This window comes from Phycodurus eques, chromosome 7 (genome assembly GCF_024500275.1).
Source record: "Phycodurus eques isolate BA_2022a chromosome 7, UOR_Pequ_1.1, whole genome shotgun sequence".
NCBI lineage: Eukaryota > Metazoa > Chordata > Actinopteri > Syngnathiformes > Syngnathidae > Phycodurus > Phycodurus eques.
Window position 1 is genome coordinate 1,116,519 of NC_084531.1, and position 20,768 is coordinate 1,137,286.

General features: G+C 43.7%; 1 protein-coding gene across 7 annotated transcripts in view; it reads left to right on the plus strand.

Annotated features, from left to right (window-relative positions):
* The window catches only part of myo18ab (myosin XVIIIA b), a 144,760-nt gene that overhangs the window by 53,302 nt on the left and 70,690 nt on the right, over positions 1–20,768 (plus strand). For 6 of the 7 annotated variants that reach the window (XM_061681855.1, XM_061681854.1, XM_061681858.1 and 3 more), the window contains 14 exons: positions 180–267; positions 3,216–3,322; positions 4,782–4,958; positions 6,504–6,714; positions 6,857–6,999; positions 7,112–7,212; positions 9,907–9,970; positions 10,125–10,269; positions 10,797–10,808; positions 13,369–13,536; positions 14,478–14,568; positions 15,576–15,768; positions 16,068–16,154; positions 20,494–20,635. In XM_061681855.1, coding sequence (XP_061537839.1) covers positions 180–267; positions 3,216–3,322; positions 4,782–4,958; positions 6,504–6,714; positions 6,857–6,999; positions 7,112–7,212; positions 9,907–9,970; positions 10,125–10,269; positions 10,797–10,808; positions 13,369–13,536; positions 14,478–14,568; positions 15,576–15,768; positions 16,068–16,154; positions 20,494–20,635 — 1,729 coding nt within the window. The remainder of the gene's footprint in view (positions 1–179; positions 268–3,215; positions 3,323–4,781; positions 4,959–6,503; positions 6,715–6,856; positions 7,000–7,111; positions 7,213–9,906; positions 9,971–10,124; positions 10,270–10,796; positions 10,809–13,368; positions 13,537–14,477; positions 14,569–15,575; positions 15,769–16,067; positions 16,155–20,493; positions 20,636–20,768) is intronic. The other variant, XM_061681856.1, reaches the window with a different exon arrangement.

A 20,768-nucleotide genomic window follows, 5' to 3' on the forward strand; every position in this document is an offset into this window, starting at 1 on the left:
ATCTTTGCTTATTATTATACACTGAAGGAGTCCACTGCTATCCACTGCATGCTCCACCTTTCGTTAGGGCCAGTGCTGAACTGGACATACCAGCTGTTGCAAAAAGACATCAGGCTGACTTTAAGTTGTCTCGTGTCCTTCATGATGCCTTGCTGACTTTGTGTCTCTTTGTCATTTAGGTAAAGACGGAGGAGCAGATAGCAGCAGAGCAGGCTTGGTACGGTTCTGAGAAAGTCTGGCTGGTCCATAAGGAAGGCTTCTCCCTGGGTGAGTTAGCACTGCTTGGCATACTACACGTACACGCACGCGCACACATAGCTATCCGCACATTGGCCTGCAGATGAGATGACTGCAAAGTGTTCTTGCTCTCCAGCTTTGTGTATTGGCAGCTCAATTCCCCAGGTTTTACATCTCCTGATGTGTAATATTTGAATCATTACAAGTTGGTCCCGATTCTAATGGCATCCACCTACATCTGAGGGAGGGTAGGGGCTGCATGCAGTCCTATGGACTATAAAATAACTGCCATTTCCCAGTTAACGTAAAGTTAAATTCCCTTTGTATTCAGCCTACAAGGTATGCACATGGTTAAAGATTTTGGACATGGTCAAATAAGTGTTTATTATAAAAGTGTTAGCATATTTTGACTAAAAAGCCTTGTGAAGGGATCATTACCACAGAAACGTCCAATTGATGTCGTGATTGCTGATAAAATGTGAACATGATATAATCATTGTATCATGGCATTTAGAGATGAAAGGGTATGACAATTGTGACCAAGATTATTATTCCTAAATTGAATATAAACCAAAAAAAATATCGTTACATGCATCTGAAAGAGAACTCCGATTGCAGCGACATGTTTGGTCCCACCGTTTCCTCAACTTTCTCTCTTTGGGAAAGTTATATGAATGCTTACCTCCTTTTTTGCATTCCGTCCTGATTGGAATTTGCATTCAAAAGTGGCGCAGTATGGCATTTTAAAATCTTTCCGCTGACGATAAGTTGTTCGCAAATGGCTAGCTTAGCTCCGCAGAGAGCAGCAACGTAACAATTTTACAACAGCCATTCTACGTCATCATTCCCTGAATGCTTTGCACATGGCGGCGATAGCATATCCAATTATGGTCTAAAAAAAAAAAATCCTTTTTTTTTTTTTTTTTTTTTTTTAACTTCGAGGAGTAAATTATAAATATATACCACTGTATTTCGGTCGTAGAGCTCAGTAGTTGTAAAATTAAATGTATTTGTCATTTCAATCGGAGACTGTAGTAAGTCTCGCGTCCCGGGAAGGTGAAACATCATATTTGCACGTTTTGATTCGCTCACGTGCTCCTAACCTCCAAGGGGTGCTGCTGACACTCATAAGCACAGTATTATGATTTGGGTTGGGCATCGTTTCGATTTTCGCGATTTCGGTCGCAATTCCGGTTCCTCATTTCGATTCCGGTTCCAAACGATTCTCGATTCTGATTCTTTTAGGGGTCTCGGTCAAAAAAGTTTGTATGGTTTAAATAAAGGGTGTGCAAATTATGAACATCCATTTTCTTACCAGCCCGCAGCATAAACTAAAATGAAAATTTGACTGTAGGTACTTTGTAATTTGATTTTCAATATCAAACCTACAAAATAAAAGGCAATATGTGTGGAACCAACCCAATTGACTTAATATTCATGAATTATTGTTTCTGCTAAAAGTTAAATATAGCATCGTTAAAATAGTTATATATGATATATGACGATTTTGTGAATTTTGTCCCAATTTATTGTGATATAAAGTTGCTAGTTTGACCTTTGGTGACGTTTTAGCTCAATGTTAAACTTGGAATGTGACAGCTTCTTCTATCTTTCCAGTCCGGTAAAGTAATTTATATTTAATTTTTGTGTCTGTCATCAGCTCTTATGTTGGTTTGAAGACTAAAATAAATGCTAAAAAATAAAAAACATCAGTGCAAGTGTGCAACCCACCGGTGTTGGCATAGACATATTTTTGTTTCACTCACCCAATTGACTTGACTGAAGTTCCGCGCTGTGTAGGCAGAGGCTTGGAGTGGGAGGGAGCATGTCAGACTTCTACACATCGTGAAAGCCTCATTTGTAAAATATAATCTTCATCCAAGTGTTGCACAGAGCTTACTCGTCATTTATTTTAACATAGTTAAGACACAGTTTTATACGTCTTTGGGCACAAGCATGTCTTTCTGCCCCGTCTTCGTTGGCTTTCGCCGCTTCTTCGTTGGTTTTCGCCACTTCTTTGGCGTCGGCGGACTGTCGGCATTCGAAACTGGAAATGGAAATTTCCGGGAAAACCAGAATGTTAGTCCAGGTGCCAATCGATTCTCGATGCCCAACCCTAGTTATGACTCAGTTACATATATTGTACAATATTTAATATAGAGATTAAAGAACACAAAAACACATGGCCCTTAGCCTGTTAGACGAACGGTGCTCGCGTCGCACAGGTGACCATTAACTTCCGTTTCCTCTACGAGGGTTCATTTCACATTTAAAGTGGGACATAGTCTTTGAGTGGATTTCAAAGGCTTTGACGTCTCAGGAAAAATCTCACATTCCAGGAATTCTACCCATCTGGATACTTCAATGAGTCACGCCTCTCTTTGCGTTGCGCTGGTTGGGTACGCGCGAGGGGTGTGTCAGAGGTCATTATGGCAGAATCAGCGTAACTTAAAAAGGCGCAAGCCAGGCGTGTAAAATACTGACTTACGCACCAATGGGAGAATATGCCCCATAATGCACATTAGCAATTGAAATCAAGTCGAACCAAAATTAACTATTATGCATGATAGACACCATGAAATGCACTATGTGTTGCTCCCTTCGTGGTGACCTTGTATTCATTTGAAATCTGCAGTTTTATACACCTCTGCCCAAGTCATCTTTGCTGGTGAAAAGATTTCACCGGGTTCTTCTTCGTTTTCGTCTACTTGTTCTTCTTCGATTCGCGTCTTCTTTCTTTCCTTGGTGTTGCAACTTGAACTCGATGGGAGAAACTGGAAGACCACTACTCTCTGAGACGTTATTGTATTGTAGTCATGATTTTAAAAGGTAATGTTAAAGGTTTCATTTCATTTCATTTCCATTTCATCATCATGTAGTTCCTTCGTTGTGGTGGGTGACAACTTCAGTGTGTATATGACCCACACAAATGTACGCGAGCTAATGTCTAACTATTGTCCTCTTTGCTCTACATTCAGCGACAGTGGTAAAGACAGATCCTGGCTCCCTGCTAGAAGGCAAGGTGAAAATCAAACTAGAGCATGATGGGACAATCATTGAAGTGGATGAGGACGATATCGAAAAGGTGAGAAAAAGCATCAAGGAGAAAAATAAATGGCTGTCTTATCTCTCTGCAGTGTTTCCCGCTATAACGCTATATTTTTGTCGTGATTACAAAGGCTATTTATAGCAAAAGACTGAGAGGTTGTAATGACAGATACTTTGTGTCTTTTTAAAATGGAAAACTAGACAGATATATGTCCTTGGAAGTCCATCCATCCATCCATTTTCTTCCGCTTAACAGAGGTTGGGTCGCAGGGGCAGTAGCTTTAGCAGGGAAGCCCAGACTTCCCTCTCCCCAGCCACTTCCTCCAGATCTTCCGAGGGGATCCCGAATCTCTCGGTAGTCTCCTCCCGGTGGGACGTGCCCGCAACACCAGATGCCCGAGCCACCTCATCTGGCTCCTCTCCATGCGGACGAGTAGCAGCTCTACTCTGAGCCCCTCCCGGATGACCAAACTTCTCACCCTATCTCGAAGGGAGAGCCCGCACACCCTGCGGAGGAAACTCATTTCGGCTGCTCGTATCCGGGATCTTGTTCTTTCGGTCACAACCCACAGCCCGTGGGTAGGAATGTAGATTGACTGTTAAATCGAGAGCTTTGCCTTTCGGCTTAGCTCCTTCTTTACCACAACGGATCGATACAAAGTCCGCATCGTTGCACCGATCCGCCTGTCGAGCTCCCGTTCCATTCTTCCGTCACTCGTGAACAGGACCCCAAGATATTTGAACTCCTCCACTCGGGGCAGGATCTCATCCCCGACCTGGAGAGGGCTCTCCACCCTTTTCCGACTGAGGACCATTGTCTCAGATTTGGAGGTGCTGATTCTCATCCTAGCCGCTTCACACTCGGCTACGAACCGCTCCAGTGAGAGTTGGAGCTCACGACTTGATGAAGCCAAATGGAATCACATCATCTGCAACAGAACGGTGACAAAGGGCAGCCTTGGCGGAGTCCGACCCTCACCGGAAACGAGTCCGCCTTACTGCCGGCAATGCGGACCAAACTCTGACACTGGTCGTACAGGGACCGAACAGCCAACTTCCTTGGAAGTTGTATGCATTAAATTGACTACATCATAAATACAGCTCTCCTTTGTTAGAAAGGAGATATGCTTCAATTGTGCATATCTACTAACTCTGACTCGAGCCCATAATCTAGCAGGTTTGTGATAAGGACTTTAGATTTAGAAATGCATATCGAAGAGGCAGTTCATATTGCCTACCAAAGGAATTTCAAAACTTGAATTTCCGAAACACTGGATTGTGTTAACTACGCCACATAACCACAAATGTAGTGTTACTGAAAATTGCACGTTACACATTTCAGGTCCGAATGAGATGTCAACGTTTCTAAATTGATAGTGTTTTATATGCTGCTGCACATATTTTATATGGATAGAAGTATTCGGCTGTTACATCTACAAGTACTGATATGGAGGAAATTGTGGAATTGCTTTTCTTACTCAACCTACTTCTTTCAGGCCAACCCGCCATCATACGATCGGTCAGAGGATCTGGCTTCGCTGCTCTATCTTAATGAATCCAGTGTGATGCACTGCTTGAGGCAGCGCTATGGGGGAAACCTCATCCACTCCTATGCCGGACCCAACATGGTGGTCATAAACCCTGTCAGTACAGCCTCCATGTATTCAGAAAAGGTAACTTTGACAAATATATCCGGGAAGTCAAACTTGCCCTATATACAGTGGTGTGAAAAAAGTGTTTGCCCTCTTCCTAATTTCTTTTTTTTTTTTTGCATGTTTGTCACACTTAAATGTTTTCCATCATCAAACACATTTAAATAGTAGTCACAGACAACACAAGTAACCACAAAATGCAGTTTTTAAATCAAGGGTTTTCATTAATACGGGCGAAAAAAATCCAAACCTAGATGGTCCTGTGTGAAAAAGCGATTGACCTTAAGCCTAATAACTGGTTGGGGCACCCTTAGTAGACACTTAAAACTTGCAGTGAGTCTCTTACAGCGCTGTGGAGGAATCTTGGCCCACTCATCGATGCAGAATTGTTGTAATTCAGCCACATTGGAGGGTTTTGAGCATGAACTGCCTTTTAAGGTCATGCCATAGCAGGACTTTGACTTGGCCACGCCAAAGTCTTCATTTTGTTTTTCTTCAGCCATTTAGAGGTGGACTGACTGGTTTGCTTTGGGTCATTGGCCTGCTGCGGAACCCAAATTCGTTCCAGCTTGAGGTCACGAACAAATGGCCGGACATTCTCCTTCAGGACAGCAGAAGTCGTGGTTCCATTTATCACGTCAAGTCTTCCAGGTCCTGAAGTAGAAAAACAGCCCCAGACCATCGCACTACCACCACCATATTTTACTGTGGATATGATGTTCTTTTTCTGAAATGTGGTGTTACTTTTACACCAGATGTAATGGGACACACACCTTCCCTAAAGGTTCAACTTTTGTCTCGTCAGACCACAGAGTATTTTCCCAAAAGTCTTAAGGATTTTTGACCAGTCTCTTTCTTATGGTGGAGACATGAAGACTGAACTTAACTGAGGCAAGTGAGGCATGCAGTTCTTTGGAGGTTGTTTTGGGGTCTTTTGTGACCTCTTGGATGAGTCGTCGCTGCGGTCTTGGGGTAATACTGGTTGGCCGAGCACTCCTGAGAAGGTTCACCACTGTTCTATGCTTTCACAATTTGTGGATAATGGCTCTCACGGTGGTTTGCCGGATTCCTAAAGCTTTAGAAATGGCTTTCTGACCTTTTCCACACTGATAGATCTCAGTTACTTTACGTCTCATTTGTTCCTGAATTTCTTTAGAATGATGAGCCCGGAATGATGGCTAGCTTTTAAAGATTTTTATTGAAGTGATTTGTTGAGTGAGAAAAAGTGTGGCCGTATCAGGCCAAGTTGTGGCTTGAGAAATTGAACTCAGGTATGATAAATCACAAACCTTTGTTTGTTTGTGTTCTCTTTGACTAATACTAAAACGTTTTCACACCACTGTTTCACACCACACCACCCTTAAATGTGACCCCCCCCCCAAAAAAAAGCCCATGTTTGTTTGGCATGGCCATTGGTAAATAAATGGTACATCGGCTGTATTTCTGTTTCCTAGTTTTACCTTCTTGCTCCCCAAGGTGATTTTATTGTGTTTCATCCAATCCAATTTAGGCATCCACAAAATGTCATATACTGATACTGTATTTTCCTTTCCACCTCCCTGTTAGGTGATGCACATGTTTAAAGGGTGCCGGCGCGAGGATTCGGCTCCTCATATCTACTCTGTGGCCCAGTCGGCCTACCGTAATCTTCTCACCACAAGGCAGGACCAGTCAATTGTACTACTAGGAAAGTCTGGAAGTGGCAAAACCACCAATTGCCAGCACCTAGTCCAGTACTTGGTTTCTGTTGCTGGTAGCACCGGTAAAATCTTCTCTGGTGAGCATGCGTTATGCATTGTCAAGAACACAAAACACAATTCACCTCTCATTGTGACTAAAGTTGCGATGATTTACAATGTGTATGTGTACTGATCTGATTTCTATGTTCAAAAATATAAATTTCCTTTCATGCCACTTAGTGGAGAAGTGGCAAGCAGTCTATACCATCCTTGAGGCTTTCGGTAACACGTTCACCGCTATGAATGCCAATGCCAGTCGTTTCTCACATGTGGTGTCGCTTGACTTTGATCAAGCTGGACAGGTGGCATCTGCATCAATTCAGGTAACAAAAGCAACATTCAAAACACCCACATATACTGTGCAAAAAGTTACAAATCAATTAAGGAACGACGTCAATTCACGAAAAGTGGCTCCTGCTGTTTTATTCTGCTTAGACAATGCTGCTGGAGAAAATGAGGGTGAGCAGACGACCGGAGAATGAGTCAACCTTCAACGTTTTCTATTACATGATGGCTGGGGCTGACAGCACCCTGAGGTGAATGTACTAGTATCTCTGGAGCCAAATAGATTCTGTAACACATGCTCCTCGCTCTCTTGGCGAGGGCCAGCGGCCACACTCAGAGCGGCCCTCGATTAAGTTTTGAAAGTGATAAAAAAATGCTTCCTCGACCATAGCTGATCAGTTTTAAGTTGGAATAACACCATTCACGACGAGATGGCATACATTGCTGAGTACTGATTCCACCAGGTCTTCTCCATCAAGAAGAATAGGTAGCAGGTTATATGTTCAAAAATTTAAAGGCTAGCCTATTATACAACCCCAATTCCAATGAAGATGGGACGTTGTGTTAAACATAAATAAAAACAGAATACAATGATTTGCAAATCATGTTTGAGCTATATTTAATTCAATACACTACAAAGACAGGACATTTAATGTTCAAACTGATCAACTTTACTGTTATGGAGTCCTCGGACGGGGTGCTGGAGAGTGCTCCCGCTGGGGACTCCATTGTTCTGCTGGGGGACTTCAATGCTCACGTGGGCAATGACAGTGAGACCTGGAAGGGCGGGATTGGGAGGAAGGCCCCCCCCCCAGACGATCAGAACCCGAACGGTGTTCTGTTATTGGACTTCTGTGCTTATCACGGATTGTCCATAACGAACACCATGTTCAAGCATAAGGGTGCCCACACGTGCACTTGGCACCGGACACCCTAGGTCGCAGTTAGATGATCGACTTTCTGGTCGTGCCATCGGACTGTCTTGGACACTCGGGTGAAGAGAGGGGCGGCGCAGTCAACTGATCATCACCTGGTGGTGAGTTGGCTCCGATGGTGGGAGAAGATGCCGGTCCGACGTGGCAGGCCCAAACGTATTGTGAGGGTCCGCTAGGAACGTCTGGCAGAATCCCCTGTCAGAAGGAGTTTCAACTCCTACCTCCGACAGAACTTTGCTTACGTTCCGGGGGAGGCGGGGGACATCGAGTCCGAGTGGACCGTGTTCCGCGCCTCCATTGCCGAGGCGGCCGACCGGAACTGTGGCCGTAAGGTGGTCGGTGCCTGTCGTGGCGGCAATCCCCGAACCTGTTGGTGGACACCAACGGTGAGGGATGCCGTCAAGCTGAAGAAGGAGTTTTATCGAGTTTTATCGGGCCTGTTGGACTCCTGAGGCAGCTGATGGGTACCGGCTGGCCAAGCGGAATGCAGCTTTGGTGGTCGCTGAAGCAAAAACCCGGGCATGGCAGGAGTTCGGTGAGGCCATGGAGAAAGACTTCCGGACGGCTTCGAGGAATTTCATTGAGCAAAGCATTGCTGGGAATCAAAGGTAAATGCGTGAAGTATACTGAAGCTGCCAAGGCCTGCTCTCGTGGCGATCTCATGTCAAAAGTACACAAACAACAACACATTTTTTCCTGCAAAAATGCATGAGGCGCTACTCAAATTTGTGTCCTCCAAAAACATGGACATATTTAATGCTGTTAATAGTGATGGCTTGAACAAGAGGCAGGAAGGGGGAGATGCACCAGGGCTCCTTCAACAACGCAGAGTGAATTTACTGTCCTACAGTATATGACATGCAGGACATGCATCGTATAATATTAAAACTTTGAGTGAGTTGATTTTTGTAAAACAATTTTTTAAAAAATGCGCAAAACCAGTTGTTGCACTTAGTTAGTTTGCTATTCAGCAGTTTTGTGCCATCTTTGAATGATAATTTTGATGTAAGAGAGTCCTTTGCTCTGGAAAAGATAAATCACATTATGTGGTTATTTTTTGGTTGTATTTAAATCTGATCTGCTATACATGCATTTGAGCATTATATATATTAATATACTGTGGTGTACATGGTTCAATAAAATAAAAAATAAAAAAACAGACATGCACATATTTTGTCTTTTGTCATACACCTGGTTAGGAAGTGCAGGATCCTGTGATGCCCCCTGGTAGTGCTGATGAAAAATTGCGCCCCCCTCCATCATATAAATTGCCCATCCCTGGTATAGAGCATGCATTTGTCTTATTCTTAATCTGTGACTTTCGTTTAAGGGACACTGTGTAACATTTTCAGTTTTTTGCTGACCAAAACCGATGTCTGCGTTGATGCATTTGTTATCATTGGTTTGTTATGACCCCTGGTAATAATCTGATACATTCGCCTCAGCGAAGCGTTTTAGATTTATTTCTACGGGAGCGCCATGACAGTCTGCCATCTTGAAACTGAAGTTGCCAGCTTTCTCCTCACAAATAAGTTAACACTGCCTAAACTAGCCTCAAGGTAACTTTTTTCATTTGGTTTTGTTAAACAGTGTTGTTTTTCTTTGAGTTTTTTTTTTTAGCTACAACAGCTGCTGTTAATTGCAATACGTGTTTGGAAAACTTAGGGTCGAGAGTACACGAATCGGTTGGATGCAATACACAATTTGAACGCTAGATGGGAGTGATTCCGACACAGTGTCCCTTGAAAGGTCCCGTATTTTGCCTATTTCGAGCTCTCTAACATCGACTTGGTATAAAAGTGTCATAAAAGTTCATAAAATAAAAAGAAAGACCATGGTTTTGTCATAGGGGTGTCCAGAAAAGGTCCCTCTCCTCTGACAGCTACTTCTATTTGACCCAGTTTTGTATCTGCTTTGTCCATATTTGGCTATTTTCTGCCAGAATCAGGTTAAATCTACAGCAATTTAGTTGAAGTACAACATCTGTTCACCTCATACTTTCTCTTATAGGACCGAGCTACACTTTAACCACCTGGCTGAGAACAGCACTTTTGGCATCATTCCACAGTCAAAGGTAATGACTGTGTATCAAGCTTCTTCTTCTTCTTCTGGCTGAACGTATCAGATATAAAAATCCACACATACAGGATCGACAGTATGCATACTGCTGTGTGTGTCTGCAACATTGTAGTTTCTACATATTGCTGACAAAAGTTTGTCTTATGCAGCCCGAGGATAAACAGCGAGCGTCGCAGCAGTTTACGAAGCTGCAGGCAGCTATGAAGGTGCTGGGCGTTTCTAGTGAAGAACAGAAGGCACTCTGGCTTATCTTGGGAGCCATTTACCACTTGGGGGCTGCCGGAGCAACGAAAGGTAGTCCGTCTTATTGTTTCTTTCAGACTTGATCCCCTCTTTGTTTGTCAGCTTAGCAAGACGCTTGGCACTCGGCTTAAAACTGTGTTAGATTCCGAGCAGCAGCGTCTCATTGTTGGGTGTAATTTGTGCTCAGTCATTGTTGGACCTTGGAAATATAAATCAGAGTGAGTTATGTGTACAAATACTGTCACTTAACTTCCTAAAAGGTCAGTCCTAGGGATGTCCCGATCCGATCATCGATTGATCGTGATTTTCAGCTGGTGTCGTTTACTGTTGAACAAAATACAATATTCTGGGCAATTAAAATGACATTGAGTGTGGCTGGGCTGGCAGAACTAACTGTGTTCTTGACCGTTCAAATGTTTTTCTTTGGTGATGGTTTACTGGCGAGGCATTAGTGACATTCTCGAACACGAATGTGTATGTTTGCTTGTGACTGAATTGATGAATCCATCAATTATGTTGTCTCTCTAACCCACCTGTCTTTACTTGCATGTTTGCATGCTGCGCCATATCAAATGCAGATGGAGATGAAGGTAATAGGGGAAAACAACACACACACTTTTGGCTTTTTCACTTCAAAGCACTTTAGTTGAACCTTTGTCTTTTGCATTTCCATCCTTATCGCCTTTATCAGGCCTTGAGTCAGTTTCATATTCATTGCTTATGCGCGCCCCTTTTGTTCTCTTTATCTCCTGGCCCTTTTTTCCTCCTTGTTTGCCTCTTTGATGCTTTTTTGCTTTCATATTCCAATTTTCTCTTGTGTGAGACAAAGAGCTCTGACCTGTCACATGAACCTGCTTATTTTTTTTTTTTATTCTTCCCTTTGCTGTGGACACTGTTGGTGTAATTTTCTATTATTTGAAAGTAAACTTGTTCCCTGTTCACCAGCTTGAACTGAAAAATATTTTTTACTGGCTCATGAGACAGATTGTTAGAGACAGACTCTAAGAGCAGATATATGTGTGAAACTTAACAGATGCTGCATGAAATATATACAGTGCGTACAGAAAGTATTCAGAGCCCCTTAAATTGTTCACTCTTTGTTCTATTGCAGCCATTTGCTAAAATCACCCATTCATCAACACCACTTATTATCCCGGTTCGGGTCGCGGGGCGCTGGAGTTGACTTTGGGCGAAAGGCGGACTCCACCGTGAACTGGTCGCCAGTCGGTCGCAGGGCACATACAGACACGGACAACCATTCGCACTCACATTCACACCGTCACTGAGTGCGAACTGAACCCACGCTGCCTGCACCAAAGTCAGGCGAGTGGACCACGACATCATAAGTGACTGTTTTTGCTAAAATCATTGAAGTTCGTTTTTTTCCCCTCAATAATGTACACACAGCACCCCATATTGACAGGAAAAAAAACATAATTTTCGAAATGTTCGCTGATTTATTAAAAAAGAAAAACTGAAATATCACTCAGCCGTAAGTATTCAGACCCTTTGCTTTGGCACATATTTAACTCGGGTGCTGTCCATTTCTTCTGATCATCCTTGAGATGGTTCTCCACCTTCATTGGAGTCCAGTGTTTGATTATACTGATTGGACTTGATTAGGAAAGCCACACACCTGTCTATATAAGAACTTACAGGTCACAGTGCATGTCAGAGCAAATGAGAAACATGAGGTCAAAGGGACTGTGCCTGAAGAGCTCAGGCACAGATCTGGCCACGGTTACAAAAACATTTCTGCTGGACTTAAGGTTCCGAAGAGCACAGTGGCCTCCATAATCCTTAAACGGAAGACGTTTGGAAAGACCAGATCCCTTCCTAGAGCTGGCCGTCCGGCCAAACTGAACAATCAGGGGAGAAGAGCCTTGGTGAGCGAGGTAAAGAAGAACCCAAAGATCACTGTGGCTGAGCTCCAGAGATGCAGTCGGGAGATGGGGGAAAGTTCTAGAAAGTCAACAATCAGTGCAGCCCTCCACCGGTCGGGGCTTTATGGCAGAGTGGTCCGACGGAAGCCTCTCCTCAGTGCAAGACACACGAAAGCCCGCATGTAGTTTGCTAAAAAACACCTGAAGGACTCCAAGATGGTGGGAAATAAGATTCTCTGGTCTGATGAGAACAAGAGCTTTTTGGCCTTAATTCGAAGGGGAGAAAACCAGGCACTGCTCATCACCTGTCCAATACAGTCCCAACAGCGAAGCATGGTGGTGGCAGCATCATTCTGTGGGGGTGATTTTCGGCTGCGAGGACAGGACGGCTGGTTGCAATCGAAGGAAAGATGAATGCGGCCAAGTACAGGGATATCCTGGACGAAAACCTTCTCCAGAGTGCTCAGGACCTCAGACTGGGCCGAAGGTTCACCTTCCAACAAGACGATGAGTCCAACATCAAATGGGTTCACGGTTCAGCTTTGCAGCTCTAAGCACACAGCTAAAATAATGAAGGAGTGGCTTCAGAACAATTCTGTGACTGTTCTTGAATGGCCCAGCCAGAGCCCTGACTTAAACCCAATTGAACATCTCTGGAGAGACCTGAAAATGGCTGCCCACCAACGTTCACCATCCAACCTGACAGAACTGGAGAGGATCTGCAAAGAGGAATGGCAGCGAAATCGCCAAATCCAGGTGTGAAAAACATCATCAGCATAATTTCCCAAAAGACTCATGGCTGTATTAGCTCAAAAGGGGGCTTCGACTAAATACTGAGCAAAGCGTCTGAATACTTACGGCCGTGTGATATTTCAGTTTTTCTTTTTGAATAAATCTGCAAGAATTTCAACAATTCAATTTTTGTTCCTGTCAATATGGGTTACTGTGTGTACATTAATGAGGAAAAAATGAACTTAAATTATTTTAGGAAATGGCTGCAATATAACAAAGAGTGCAAAAAGTTAAGGGGCTCCGAAAACTTTCCGTACCCACTGTAAGTATATATGTATATGTGCTGTATATGTATATATGTAAGTATCTATGTTGTGTGTGTGTATGAGAAGTATCTTTCAGTGGGACAGATAATAAGCATCAACTTTGTCATCTCACTCCCTCATCCTTCCTTTTTTCATTGTTTGATTCTTTCTCAGTCCCGACTACGCATTAGTTTTGAAGTGCACGTCTTATTCATTTATTGCCATTTTAGCTGGACGCAGGCAGTTTGCCCGCCACGAATGGGCGCAGAAGGCAGCATACCTCCTAGGATGCACCTTAGAGGAGCTGTCTTCGTCCATCTTCAAGAACCAGGCCGTAGGCATGAAACACTCCACCTCATTCAGAGGAGGACCAGATGAAACTGGCCAAGGTGACTCAGGTACAAACTCTTAACTACCGTCATTGATCCTATCTTTTTTTTTTTTTTTTCTTTTATTCCCCCGCACGTGTCAGTTTTTCTGCTTTTCCAAAATAGATGTTTCCCTTCAGTGCACTTAATTAAATATGTGGGTTATCAGTTGACCGATGGTTGCATTACGGGTGTTGTACCATGTGAAATATACAGGACACACAATTAATACAGGTGTCTTGATAACATGCATGTGACATGCTCAGTCAAATACTTCAAGGATCAAGAGTTATAGCACACTTATCATCCTCTTCGAACTGCCCTCATCAGCATTGATTGCATTTTTACTTGCGGAAATGGCACATCATCGCCATGCCGCCGAATTGCAATTTAATAGTGATTCCATGTCACAAAAGACGAGTCGGATGCCACAACTGCACCAATATCCAAAAGGCCTCCTTAGAGACACGATTTGGCAGCTCACAAACATGTTAACTTGGTTGTGTAATTCCACACTTTATGGCTGGCCAGCCACTGAACAATTTGTATACAAGCAATTGAATAGTTTGTTTCCCGTAAGGTGTCCCCTTTAATACCACTGTGGCTGGAGTGACAATTTAAATTATGTTCATGTTCTGTTTATTTGGTTGCATTAAGTGTTCTGTAGGAAATATTGCATTGCGACTGTGAATGTATTACCCAAATATAGTCCTGGAAATTACATATTGGTATAACAAAGTAAGGAGAAGAAGAAAAAATACTCAGAATAAGCTGCTGATGTGATAATAAGGGAATGACTGAAAAACCTTTTCTTGTAGCATTGCAATTTGACAACCTTTGTTTCTGATAACCAGGGGCAAAATACATTTCGATTTACATCGTAAAAATGAAATCAATTGGAGTTCTTTAGCAACTCTTTGAGAAGTGGTCGTGTGTTTTGTAATTTTCTCTTGTCTTGTCTGTGGCGTCAGCCTCGAAGGTCACAGCTCTGGAGTGCTTGGAGGCCATGGCATCAGGACTCTACTCGGAGCTCTTCACTCTGGTGATATCCCTGATAAACAGGTCACATTCTTGAATTTGCTCTTCGCATTTTGGTTTGTTAAAACGTTGGGAAACTTTGAAATGTCCTTCTTAAACTTTTAAATACAGTCGAACCTCGATAGAACGGACGAATCGGGGTGGGCGGGTTGTCCGATATAGCTGATTTTCCGTTACATTGTAGAAAAGCAAATTTATTTATACAGTGATCCCTCGCTTTTCGCGGTTGATGGGGATCAGAACCCCCCCCCCCCCCCCCCCGCGAAACCGCAAAGTAGGATTTTCGTGTACGTGGGTACCAGAATGTTTAAAATAGGTAAACAGTATTTATATACTATACTATACATATTTGAGACAAAGATTACAACGGTACACGTATTTGCTTAAATGTTTAATTATGAAACCTTATAGAGTAATTAACATTCATCAACATTGCCTTGTGAGAGAGGCGAAGAGGCTTGCGTTGTTGGCGCAGGAGAGGCTCTCACTTGACTCGTCGAGGCTTTAGGTTCACTCGGAGATTCTTCTGCTGGAGGCGCTGACGGTGGAGCTGGGGTTTTACCTTGGAGAAAAACATGCTGATGGGTAGTTGTTGTCGTTGTTTTTTCTTTTGCTTCAAAATTCCCCTGTACAAGGACATAACCCCGTCTCTTGTTACGCGGAGTTTCCACACGTTTCGCTTCCTTCCTGCGAACCGCTCCAGTGAGAGTTGGAGATCAACGGCTTGATGAAGCCAACAGAACAACATCATCTGCAAAAAGCAGAGATGCAATACCGAGGCCACCAAACCGGACCCCCTCTACGCCGTGGAATTCTGTCCATAAAAGTTATGAACAGAATCGGTGACAAAGGGCAGCCTGACTTGCATCTCTTTTTCTAATATCCCAACAGTGGTAAATGTACTAAGTGTCTAAGCGTATCCTTAACCCTACAGTATAGTTGGATACGAGATTTACTTGAGCTTTTTCCCATTTTTATGTTTAATATAATTCAGATCCTTAAGGTGCCATCCATGTTCTATCTGTTTGCAGAGCTCTGAAGTCCAGTCAACACTCTTTGTGCTCCCTTCTTATCGTGGACACTCCAGGTTTCCAGAACCCTCATCTTGTTCAGCAGCAGCGAGGAGCTAAGTTTGAGGAGCTTTGTCATAACTACACCCAGGAAAGGCTGCAGACCTTGTTCCATGAACGGACCTTTGTCCAAGAGAGAGAGCGATACAAGGAGGTGCTGTTGGGCCATCAGACACAAAACTAAACAGTGGCAGGACACACATAAATGCAAGGGAACACATGAATATGTACTCACAGATCGATCACTATGGTTTAGTTATCGTGTCTTCTTAGTTGTCTCCTGTTTAAGTTGTTTCTAAATTATATCAAATTACGTATTTTTAAATTTGACGCTTTCAATGATCAGATTAATTCAACCCAATCGAGTCAAGACTAAACTATAACTGTGTAGTTGTGAATTATTTCTTCCAGTATAGATGACTAACCCATCACCTTATCCCCTCCTGCATTTAGGAAAACATAGAACTTGCTTTAGATGACATAGAGTCCAGTCCTTCAGTGTCTGTAGCAGCTATCGACCAAGCGTCAGCTCAAGCTCTGGTAAGCGGATTCCTCAACTTTACGTGTCTGTTTCAGGAATCTCCATACAGTATGTAAAAGTCACTTAGGTCATTCTCCTCTCCCTGAACTTGCACTCAAGGCCCATTTGTGAGGATGAAAGATTCTCTCAGATATACAAGAAGCATTTATTTTTATTTTTTATTTAATATATTTATTATGCATTCTTTGGCTGGTGCGACTTTTACTATGGGGGGCACAAGCCAGTGCAAACTGTAAGCCGGTCCCAAGCCCGGATAAATGCAGAGGGTTGCGTCAGGAAGGGCATCCGGCTCAAAACCTTGTCAAACAAATATGAGCGTTCATCCAAAGAATTCCATACCGGATCGGTCGTGGCCCAGTTTAACAACGGCCGCCACTGTCGCTGTCAACCTGCAGGGCGCCGTTGGAAATTCAGCTACTGTGGGTCGAAGAAAAAGAAGAGGTGGAAAGCAGGTTCTTCGGCAGAAAGAGAAGAGGAAAGCACAGAGCCGAGAACTGAATGTGGGGACTTTGAATGTTGGGACTATGACAGGAAAATCTTGGGAGTTGGTTGACATGATGATAAGGAGAACGGTTGATATATTGTGTGTCCAGGAGACCAGGTGGAAAGGCAGTAAGGCTAGAAGTTTAGGGGCAGGGTTTAAATTATTTGACCATGGTGTAGATGGGAAGAGAAATGGAGTCGGGGTTATTTTAAAAGAAGAGTTGGCTAAGAATGTCTTGGAGGTGAAAAGAGTATCAGATCAAGTGATGAGGCTGAAACTTGAAATTGAGGGTGTTATGTGTCATGTGATTAGTGGCTATGCCCCACAGGTAGGATGTGACCTGGAGGTGAAAGAGAAATTCTGGATGGAGCTAGACGAAGTCTTTCTGAGCATCCCAGACAGAGAGAGAGTCGTAATTGGTGCAGATTGTAATGGACATGTTGGGGAAGGAAATAGGGGTGATGAAGAAGTGATGGGTAAGTACGGCATCCTGGAAAGGAACTTGGAGGGACAGATGGTGGTAGACTTTGCAACAAGGATGCAAATGGCGGTAGTGAACAAGAGGCACGAACATAGGGTGACCTACAAGAGCGGAGGTAGAAGCACGCAGGTGGATTACATCTTGTGCAGACGATGTAATCTGAAGGAGGTTACCGACTGTAAAGTAGTGGTCGGGGAGAGTGTGGCTAGACAGCATAGGATGGTGGTGTGTAAGATGACTCTGGTGGTGGTGAGGAAAATTAGGAAGACAAAGGCAGAGCAGAGAACCATGTGGTGGAAGCTGAGACAGGACGAGTGTTGTCCAGCTTTTCGGGAAGAGGTGAGACAGGCTCAAGGTGGACGGGAGGAGCTCCCAGAAGACTGGACCACTGCAGCCAAGGTGATCAGAGAGGCAGGCAGGATTTTACTGGGTGTATCTTCTGGCAGGAAACGAGAGGAGGAGACTTGGTGGTGGAACCTCACAGTACAGGAAATCATACAAGGAAAAAGGTTGGCTCAGAAGAAATGGGACACTGAGAGGACCGAGGAGAGGCGAAAGGAATGCATTGAGATGCGACACAGGGCAAAGGTAGAGGTGGCAAAGGCCAAACAAGAGGCATATGATGACATGTATGGCAGGTTGGACACGAAAGAAGGAGAAAAGGATCTATACAGGCTGGCCAGACAGAGGGACAGAGATGGGAAGGATGTGCAGCAGGTTAGGGTGATTAAGGATCGAGATGGAAATATGTGCTAGCTAGATGGGAAGAATACTTCAAGGAGTTGATGAATGAGGAAAATGAGAGAGAAGGGAGAGTAGAAGAGGCAAGTGTGGTGGACCAGGAAGTGGCAATGATTAGTAAGGGGGAAGTTAGAAAAGCATTAAAGAGTATGAAAAATGGAAAGGCAGTTGGTCCTGATGACATTCCTGTGGAGATATGGAAGCATCAAGGATAGGTGGCTGGGGAGTTTTTGACCAGCTTGTTCAATAGAATTCTAGTGTGTGAGAAGATGCCTGAGGAATGGAGGAAAAGTGTACTGGTGCCCATTTTTAGGAACAAAGGTGATGTGCAGAGCTGTGGCAACTATCGAGGAATAAAGTTGATGAGCCACACAATGAAGTGATGGGAAAGAGTAGTGGAGGCAAGACTCAGGACAGAAGTGAGTATTTGCAAGCAACAGTATGGTTACATGCCTAGAAAGAGCACCACAGATGCATTATTTGCCTTGAGGATGTTGATGGAAAAGTACAGAGAAGGTCAGAATGATCTACATTGTGTCTTTGTAGATCTAGCGAAAGCCTATGACAGAGTACCCAGAGATGAACTGTGGTACTGCACGCGGAAGTCTGGAGTGGCAGAGAAGTATGTTAGAATAATACAGGACATGTACGAGGGAGGCGTCACGGTGGCCGACTGGTTAGAGCATCAGCTTCACAGTTCTGAGGACCCTGTGTGGAGTTTGCATGTTCTTCCCGTGCCTGCGTTGGGTTTTCTCCGGGCACTCCGGTTTCCTCCCACATCCCAAAAACATGCATTAATTGGCGACTCTAAATTGCCCGTAGGTGTGAATGTGAGTGCAAATGGTTGTTTGTTTGTATGTGCCCTGCGATTGGCTGGCAACCAGTTCAGGGTGTACCCCGCCTCCTGCCCGATGACAGCTGGGATAGGCTCCAGCACGCCTGCGACCCTAGTGAGGAGAAGCGGCTGAGAAAATGGATGGATTGATGGATGTACGAGGGCAGAAGAACAGCGGTGAGGTGTGCTGCTGGTGTGACAGACGAATTTAAGGTGGAGGTGGGGCTGCATCAGGGATCAGCCCTGAGCCCCTTCCTGTTTGCAGTGGTGATGGATAGGCTGACAGAGGAGGTTAGACTGGAATCCTCGTGGACCATGATGTTTGCAGATGACATTGTGATCTGCAGTGAAAGCAGGGAGCAGGTGAAGGAACAGTTAGAAAGATGGAGGCATGCACTGGAAAGCAGAGGAATGAAGATTCGCCGAAGTAAAACAGAATATATGTGCATGAATGAGAGGGTTGGTGGGGGAAGAGTGAGGCTACAGGGAGACGAGATAGCAAGGGTGGAGGACTTTAAATACTTGGGGTCGACCGTCCAGAGCAACGGTGAGTGTGGACAGGAAGTGAAGAAACGGGTCCAAGCAGGTTGGAACGGGTGGAGGAATGTGACAGAAGAGTCTTTGCTTGGCAAAGTTTATAAAACAGTGGTGAGGCCAGCCATGATGTACGGATTAGAGACAGTGGCACTGAAGAGACAACAGGAAGCAATTTTGTTTTGTAACCTTGGCCAGATCTGTGCCTTGCCACAATTCTGTCTGAGCTCTTCAGGCAGTTCCTTTGACCTCATGATTCTCATTTGCTCCGGCATGCACTGTGAGCTGTAAAGGCCTTATATAGACAGGTGTGTCGATTTCCTAATCAAGGACAATCAGTATCATCAAGCACAGCTGGACTCCAACGAAGGTGGAGAACCATCTCAAGGATGATCAGAAGAAATGGACAGCACCCGACTTCAATATACGAGTGTCACACCAAAGGGTCTGAATACTTACGGCCGTGTGATATTCTAGTTTTTCATTTTTAATAAAACTGCAAAAAATTCAACAATTCTGTTTTTTTCCTGTCAATATGGGGTGCCGTGTGTACATTAATGAGGAAAAAATTAACTTAAATGATTTTAGCAAATGGCTGCAGAGTGAAAATTCTAAGGGGGTCTGAATACTTTCCGTACCCGCTGTATGTTGTGGCTTTACCTTTTATGTAGAACACATGTACGTATGGATGTTGTTGACACTCACAATACCAACAATATTGCAACCATCTAAATTTGTGTGTGGTGAAACTGAAAGAAAAAAAAAAGAAAAAAGAAGAAGAAATACACTGATGTTACCGTTCATCCTTTTCTGATGATTAGAATTTAACAGGACAATAAATGTTCTCTTCATTTCCACTGGAAGACCTTACCTGTCAGTGTTACTTTTATTAAAGCCGTTGATATTCCAGCTTTCTATTTGTCTTCATTATGATTTAGATACATTTATGATACATCACCTACAGTAATACCTTTTTGTCTTGTCAACATTTTAGCTGCAACATTATAACAAGTGTCTGATACACTGACATTAAATACTGGCTCAAGGTTTCTTTCACATATACTGTATTGTTGTCGAAAAAAGTGTACCTCTATTGATAGTTTAGTTCAGTCAGGACATTTGTCTTGAATTACATATTCAAGACTTTATATTCAGGAAATTCCTGTTTAGAAGGGAACTTTTCAGGTTTGTTTTCCTGTGGTTTGTCTGAAAGTGTTGTTTATTTTTTGGTTATATCAGATATTTCGTTCCTGTACATTTCAGGTTCGTACACTGGCCAGGACTGATGAAGCCCGTGGCCTTCTGTGGCTGATGGAAGAAGAGGCAGTGAATCCTGGCGGTTCAGAGGATACCATGCTGGAGAGGCTCTTCGGCTACTATGGCTCCGCACAGGGAGAACGGAAAGGTGAGTGCCTTTTGTGTTACTGTCAATTGACGCATCCTATTCAATATGGATCACTGTAAAAACTCCAGAAAATCAAAGCGACACAGTTATAGGATAGACCAGTGTTCCCCAACCTTCATTGCACCGCGGACCT